Here is a 7980-nt window from a genome sequence, read left to right on the forward strand (position 1 = left end):
CATCTGTCTCATACCCATCAACATCATCTACTACATCCTCTTTGACATCGGCCACATTATTGACGTCCTCAACAACACTTTTCTCTTTGTAAACTCCCTCCTCACCATGCCAAACCCAAACATGATATTGAGGCCTAAACCCACGTCGAAGTATGTGCTCCCTAAGGATATCAACACTATCTACCTTTTTATACATTGCCACAACTGACACATGGGCAATAAAAACCAACTCCCCCCGTCCTAACACTATATTCAACCGCAATACTACAATATTCTAATACGCTATCAATAAATTCCGACGATTAAATGCTTCCATACATCCAAGAACGATCTTTTGTCATCCTAATTAGTGTGATTAATTAATTCAAAACAAAATTAATATACAACTTTTAAACATATATACTTATTTCTAACAAACATATTTAACCCTAAAAAAATATATACTTATTTATACCAAATCTATTTAACCCTAAATATACATACTTCATATTCTAATTCTATACTTCATACTTCAATATTAAGCACTACATTGTAAATAAATTCATATTTAAATTCTAATAGTTAAAGATATAACTATAACAACAAACCACATTTTTAACAAATTACACTAATATTTAACAAACTAATAACATAAACTTGAATAATGTAAAATTCACAAATAAATTGATATTTTTAGCACTAAATTACTAAATTACATGTTAAATAATAAACATATGAACTTGCAAATCAGTAAAATAAATAGAATTACCTTGATTTCGTGGGTTATGTTATCTATAACGAAAAACAGAGAAACAAAATTAGTATACAAACGGTTGCCATAATTTTTGAGTTTTTTCATGATGCAAAACTTAAATGCTTAACAAATTAAAAGGATAAAAAATACCTTAATGTCATGGGTTTTGAAGATGAACAAGACCAAAGTATTAAATTTCGTGGGTTTATGAACCAAGAAGATGAAGAACTTTGAAGAAACTGTTAACCCACAGCGTTTTTCGAGTTTGTAGATGAAGATGAAGAACGACTTTGAAGAAACTGCTGTACGTTACGTTTGTGAAGATGAAGATGAAGCGTTTTTTCAATGGGTTTGAGAGGTTAACGTAACAGCAAATTAAGTGTGTAGTCGAGTTTTGTGAAAAACGAGAAACATTGAAATGGCGGGCTATATTTGTTAAATGGTTATTTGCTGCGAGCCCAAGATAACCGCAGCAATTACTAATGCCAAATGTGTAATTGCTTCGGGCAAACACCAAAACCACAGCAATTAAACTAGACTTGTAAGGGTTATTTGCTGCAGGCACTACAAAACTACAACAATTAATATTGCTACTGAGTATTTGCTGCGGTCACACCTCAAAACCGCATCAATTAATTGTTTTTTTAATTCTTTTTCCTATTTATTGCTGCGAATATACAAAAACTGCAGCAAATGATAAGCAACAAATACGTTTTTTTCCACTAGTGCAACTTAATGTGACATTGACTCGATCTATAGTAAATAGTAATTCATAGCCGAGTTTTACTTGAAAAATTACCCAGACCCGATCTGTATCGAACCAATTATTAACCGATCACAACTCGAAACTGATTGACACTCGATTCGAACTTCAACAGATACCGAACCGATGCAAACCCGATAGATAGAATAATCGATCTTCAACCGAACCGTGACTAACCGACCTGACCCGAGTGTGACCCATTGCTACATGTATCCGAAAAATAATTTTTTCAAAATTCAATTGAATCGAGTGACACCCTTCCGAAACCAAGCCAATCACCCGAATGAACACCTCTAGTTATGATCATTAAGGTGGCTAAAAACTATTCTATTATTCTTGATTGTACTCTAGATACTAGTTATAAAGAACAATAAATTTAATTATAAGTTGTGTAAACATGAAAATGTTAAGATCGAGGAATACTTTATAGAATTTTTGAAATGTAGATTATACTTCTAGTTTGGGACTTTTTAATGTTTTACAAGATGTCTTGAAATCTCTTGATCTTAATATGAATGATGTGGGAGGTCAAGGTTATGACAACGACTCAAATATGAAAAACATTGAGAAGTTCAAAGTCGATTTCTTGAAATTAATCCAAGGGCCTTATACATGCCTTGTGCTTGTCATAGTTCGAACCTTATTGTGAGTGATATGGCCCATTCTTGTGAAAAAGCTATCTCATTCTTTGAAATTGTTTAACGTGCATATTCTTTATTTTTGAGCTCTATAAAAAGATGAGATATTTTATTTGAGAATGTTCCTGGATTAACTGTGAAGTCTTTGTGTAACACTCGATGGGAAAGTAGGATAAAAAGTATTAAGGCTATTAGATTTCAAACTCCCCAAATAAGAAAAGCTTTGTTAAAACTATTTGAATCTTGTGAAGATGCAAAATCAAAGAGTGAAGCTAGGAGTTTGGCTAATGCACTTAAGAAATTGGACTTTATTCATGGTATGGTTATTTGGTATGATATTCTATTTGTTGTGAATATGGCGAGTAAAAAATTGCAATCTAAGTCCATTTGCATTGACACTTGCATACAACAAGTAAGAGGCATACTAATATCTTTTAGAAATTATAGGGAAGGAGGTTTTACTACTAGTTTAGAAATTGCTAAAAGTTTTGCACTAGAAATGGGTGTAGAGGCAAATCATCTTGCTAAACGTCATATAGTTAGAAAAAGACAATTTGATGAAATTGGTGAGGATGAACAAATTCAATCTCTAGATGATATATTTAGAATTGAGTACTTTTTTGTAGTTGTAGACATAGAAATCTCTTCTTTGGAAACAAGATTTGAGCAATTGCAAACATTTGAAAATAATTTTAAAGCAGTGTTAAATTCAAATAGGTTGAAAGCATTTGAAAATAATTGCAGACTTTTGTGCTAATTTTTACTCCACGTTCTCTCATGTTGATTCGTTTGATGTTGAATTTGATGATTTTTATTTTGAATTCAAAGTGTTACAAATACACTACCAAATGCGTCAATGTCTGCTATTGATATTCTTACGTTTTTAAAGTATGCAGATTGCTATCCAAATGCTTTAATTGCGTATAGAATTTTTTTAACTTTGCCTGTAACTGTGGCATCAGTAGAAAGAAGTTTTTCTAAGCTAAAACTGATTAAAAGCTATTTGAGGTCTACAATGTCACAATAGAGGTTGAATGGTTCGACCATATTATCAATTGAAAAAGATTTATTAGCGAAAATTGATGCAGATGTTATTGTTAATGATTTTGCTTCGAGAAATGTTTTCTAGAAATAAGTTTTTGTGATTTTTTTGATTTATCATTGTAGGTGATGATGATACAAGGAGATTTCTCTAGGATTGATGGGGTCGATAAAGATTGAAGGAAAATAATTGTAATTTGCTTTACTGCTTGTTTTGAAGAAAATTTGTAATACTTTATGAATATTACGTATTTTATGTGAATTTTTTATATTTTCTTGATTCAAAATTATATTTTCAAATATTATAGAAGGGGCTCCATTTTTATATTTTTCCTAGGGTCCACAAAATGTCAAAAAGGGCATTGCTTAAAGCTTTTAAAACAATATGTGATATTTGATCAAATTTTGGAAAGAAAAAAAAATTGAGACATGCTGATTAATCATCTAATTTACATCGGTATCTACATTCGATCCCATATGGAGTACACCACTTATATATTATTTATAAAAAACCAAAAATGATTATCTGTAGTTATAAAGGACTTGTCATCATATACTAGAGATTTTGGATGGATTAGCCCCACTCTATGCTACAAAAAGATTACCAATATTTTTGGACGATAAACTAAATTTATAGGAAAACTATATACAAGAGGCGCGTGGCTTTTCCCTTTCAGAAATACGAAATATACAAAAAGTATATCATCTTATTACGTATTTATGAGTATGTATAACAATTGTTATTTTATTTTTAAATTTTTGTAAAAAGAAAAAAAAAAAAAAAAAAAGAAGAAAAACCAGCTGGCTAATGGGCCTGATCACAAGAGGAAAATCTTGGTTTATGAAGAAGTACCTCTCAAGAGGATGACAAAGACGCGTTCACATGAGGCCAACCAGATACTTGATAAGGGTCCCCAACTCCATGTATAAAGTCTTCCCTCTCTATTAATTCTGAATTTTTCCCTATTTTTCTTATTTCCCCTAACTTGAGAACCTTCTTGTGGGTTCCTTACTTTTTCCATAGCAGATTTGTTTGATATATGAATTAAATTTAATTGATTTTTAACATTAAGCTACTTAATTGATTTAGTTGAAATAATGCTTTTTTAAGTCATTAAAACTTAATAGAGTGTGTATTTCGTTTCATACCCTATTTTCATCAGTTAACAACTAATTTTACTAAACATTTTCATAAAATGAGTTAAATATCGAAAAAAAATACTATCAAACGGTCAAAAGTGTCTACTGATTAAACCAATGCAACAAACATGAAGAAGAAATGAATTTGATGTTATTATATAACAAGACATTTAACATTATTAAGTACCATATTTTCAGTGAGATCCTAATATATTCATAATCTCATATTCATTGATTAAATTGAAAATTGGACATTAATTAGTTTTCCTTTTTTTTGAAATTAGTTAAACTTCAAAATTCGGTAGAATAAAAAGAAAATCAAAATTAATCTAAAAAAAAGAATAAAAAAGGTAAACTTACGTACCTTTACTTAAATTCAATCCCTACATTATAGATAGTATAGCAGGCTTATCATATTGTTGGTTTGAAATTAAGTTGAATTCAATCCATGAAAGTTGTCCAAATTCTATTTATATGAAAGAAGGGTTAGGTGCCAAAGAAATATCTGAAACCCTAGCTAGCTACTCCTTAATCCTTATATGCACTATTAACCCTCCATTGTTTGTTCTAAAATGCTTTGTTTTCATTTAGTTATCATTCAGTTAGAGTACTAATTCACCCACAACAATATTTAATTTGAAAGATGGATTGTACATCTTCTTCTAGCAATCCTCCTTACAAAACTATGTTAACACCAAGTGATCAGGTGATTGATGAAGGTGAAGGAGGTAAAATAGTGATAGAAAGAGAGCATATGTTTGATAAAGTAGTAACACCAAGTGATGTAGGGAAATTAAACAGATTAGTGATACCAAAACAACATGCAGAGAAGTATTTTCCATTATATTCTACAATTAATGAAAAGGGGTTGTTGTTAAATTTCGAGGATAGGACTGGAAAACAATGGAGGTTTAGGTATTCTTATTGGAATAGTAGTCAAAGTTATGTAATGACCAAAGGATGGAGTCGTTTTGTAAAGGAAAAGAAGCTTGATGCTGGTGATATTGTGTCGTTTCAAAGAGGTGTTGGTGAAATTGGTAAAGATAAGTTGTTCATTGATTGGAGGAAAAGATTTGATGGTTCTAGTTTTGTGTTGAGATCTCATCCACATCTTCAACCATTAAATCACCCGTACCCAGCTTGGGCCCAATCTCATCCTTTTCAAAGGGATGCTGGTGGTACCGGATTTAGACAATATGGATTTGGGTTTGGGACTGTGTATCCAGCTGTAAACGGATCCTTGATTTTTGTTAGATCTTCATCATCTCCATCAGTGATTTCCACTAGTTTTGGACTTGGAAATCATATACAACAGCAAGAACAACAAAATTATGTATCAATAGCATCATCATCATCAGGAGAAAGAGGGTTAATGAGTATGCAGGTGCGGAGGGAAGATTTTGGGAATGATCACATGGTAATGGAATCGGTACCGGTGGTCCAAGATAAAGCTGCAGCGAAGAGACTTAGGCTGTTTGGTGTGAATATGGAGTGTTCCATCTCTAATCAAACTCATGATTTTGACATTTTGTCTTCCTCGACCTCACCCAACCTCCATGATGATCAGCATCAACATTAAACTCATGGTCTTTCTACAATGGAGCCAATAATTCTTCAGACAAAGGCAAGTCTTCATCCATGTCGTTAGCTTTGGACATCTGAAATGTTTTCGAACACCATTTTTTAACATCCTATATATGTTAGAAAACATGAGTTCTTTCAAATTATTATAAGTTATCAGTATTAAAAAAACTTAAGCTTAATTACTAATCCAATTTATATATATATTCTGATTTGCGCTATAAAGAAAATTTAATGACAAATGGTATGGTAATGGTATGTGAACATAAAATGTAATGAAAAGGGAAATGATAAAGAGGATTAAGGGTAAGGATATATGGGTTGTAGTTATATGTTGTTTGGTATAAAAACATAAGAAAAACACTACCTTAATCATAGAAAGACAATTTTTTGATAATAAAATAAGGGTGTCCCGGAACTACCCTCAAGAAGGGATTGGCATAACCTAATTAATATTATAGGAAATAAAAAATATGTTGTAATAGTAAATAAATTTCTTACTTGGCATTAAAAAGTTCACACCAAATACCCCAGCCCTAAGCTACATTACTCATAGAAGTATAGCATCCGTTATATTTCTGATCATCATCATTTGATCATGCTAATGCACATACACCCAATTCATCAACTTTTACAGCTAGTAATTAACTTCATCAGTAACCATTCTTTTTTTAGCTCTTTTTTCCTCTCTCTTTCTTTTTTTGCTTCTTCCGATCTGCTAGCTGCTGTGACCTGTTATTAAAATCTTAACGACTTCTCTGACTAGAAAACTTCAAAAGGTAGAGTAAAGGGAGGTATTATATATATGTCTCATGATCACAAAGATAGTTAAACAGATCACAAAGATAGTTAAACAGATGGTTAAAGACCTAAATGATGTAGTGTTGTTATACCTCCAATCATTTCACCCCACTAATAGGAGTTTCTGTATTATCTAATGAGTTTATAATTTAATAATCATAAACTTTTCTGCTCTATATATAACGACAGAAAGAATTATCTACTGCACTTAATATTGTAGAATGAAGAGAAATAAGCACAATTGAGAGAGTATATTCATTCTTCTTGTCATATTACAGTCTTTCATTACATGCTTATTTATAGGACAACTATAAGCAAAAGACAAAAGAAATTACAGCTATTTATCTATAGTTGTCATACAAGGCGCAGGTCCCACTACAATTCTGTTATTTTAAGAAAATATTCTTTTTGCGCAGAGAACCAAAAAAGGCAACAGCAAACAGCACTACCAACACACAACCTAACTAATATATCAATAAGTATATTTTTTTTCAGCCCTTTGAGTTTGCCCCAAATAATAGTAGTTGATTGAGACAGATTTGACAAAATTTAGGGCGCTGTGAGACTAAAAAACATCAGTTGGTATTTTTTTTTTGTATAACTACGTACTATGACAATTTACAAGCTTTTATAGGCTGTGTTTTGGTCTTGGCGCTGTTCCTTGGACAGTTCTCACTACTGCCACACCCATTATATATTTAAAAGGAATTAACAGCTTTCTCTGTTAATATACACTACAAAAGAATAATAAAATGGCAACTACACATTTCATCGCCATTTGATGGCTAAACGGTCAAAAAGTGGGACGGGCGACGAGCCTTAAGGTGGTCCCTTTTTTGTTGCTCACTAAAATAAAAGTGGACGCCATTTCCTCGCCATTTTTCAGAACACAAGGGTGACCACGCACCTAGAGACGAACATGCCATCACCAAACACAATCTGAATGGGCGACCAACAGCCCGTCGCCAGCCTGTACGCTTTTTTTCCCTTTTTCGCATTATATATATATATATATATATATATATATATATATATGTATATATATATATATGTATATATATATATATGTATATATATATATATATATATGTATATATATATATATATATATGTATATATATATATATATATATATATATATATGTATATATATATATATATATATATGTATATATATATATATATATATATATATATATATATATATATATATATATATATATATATATATGTATATATATATATATATGTATATATATATATATATGTATATATATATATAT

At 31.0% G+C, this 7980-nt stretch overlaps 2 protein-coding genes across 2 annotated transcripts in view; both read left to right on the forward strand.

Moving 5' to 3' along the window:
- The window catches only part of LOC130799378 (uncharacterized), a 15607-nt gene extending 12252 nt beyond the window's left edge, over positions 1-3355 (forward strand). Inside the window, exons 3-6 of the mRNA XM_057662476.1 lie at positions 1943-2141; positions 2306-2851; positions 2963-3080; positions 3302-3355. Of these exons, the coding sequence (XP_057518459.1) occupies positions 1943-2141; positions 2306-2851; positions 2963-3080; positions 3302-3355 (917 nt within the window). The remainder of the gene's footprint in view (positions 1-1942; positions 2142-2305; positions 2852-2962; positions 3081-3301) is intronic.
- A 1232-nt stretch (positions 3356-4587) lies between these two features.
- On the forward strand, positions 4588-7683 carry LOC130799600 (B3 domain-containing protein Os03g0120900-like). Its single transcript, XM_057662744.1, has one exon. The coding sequence runs from the start codon at positions 4959-4961 to the stop codon at positions 5892-5894; it is 936 nt and encodes a 311-aa protein (XP_057518727.1). The 5' UTR covers positions 4588-4958; the 3' UTR covers positions 5895-7683.
- The last annotated feature ends 297 nt before the right edge of the window (positions 7684-7980 follow it).

This window comes from Amaranthus tricolor, chromosome 14 (assembly GCF_026212465.1).
Source record: "Amaranthus tricolor cultivar Red isolate AtriRed21 chromosome 14, ASM2621246v1, whole genome shotgun sequence".
NCBI lineage: Eukaryota > Viridiplantae > Streptophyta > Magnoliopsida > Caryophyllales > Amaranthaceae > Amaranthus > Amaranthus tricolor.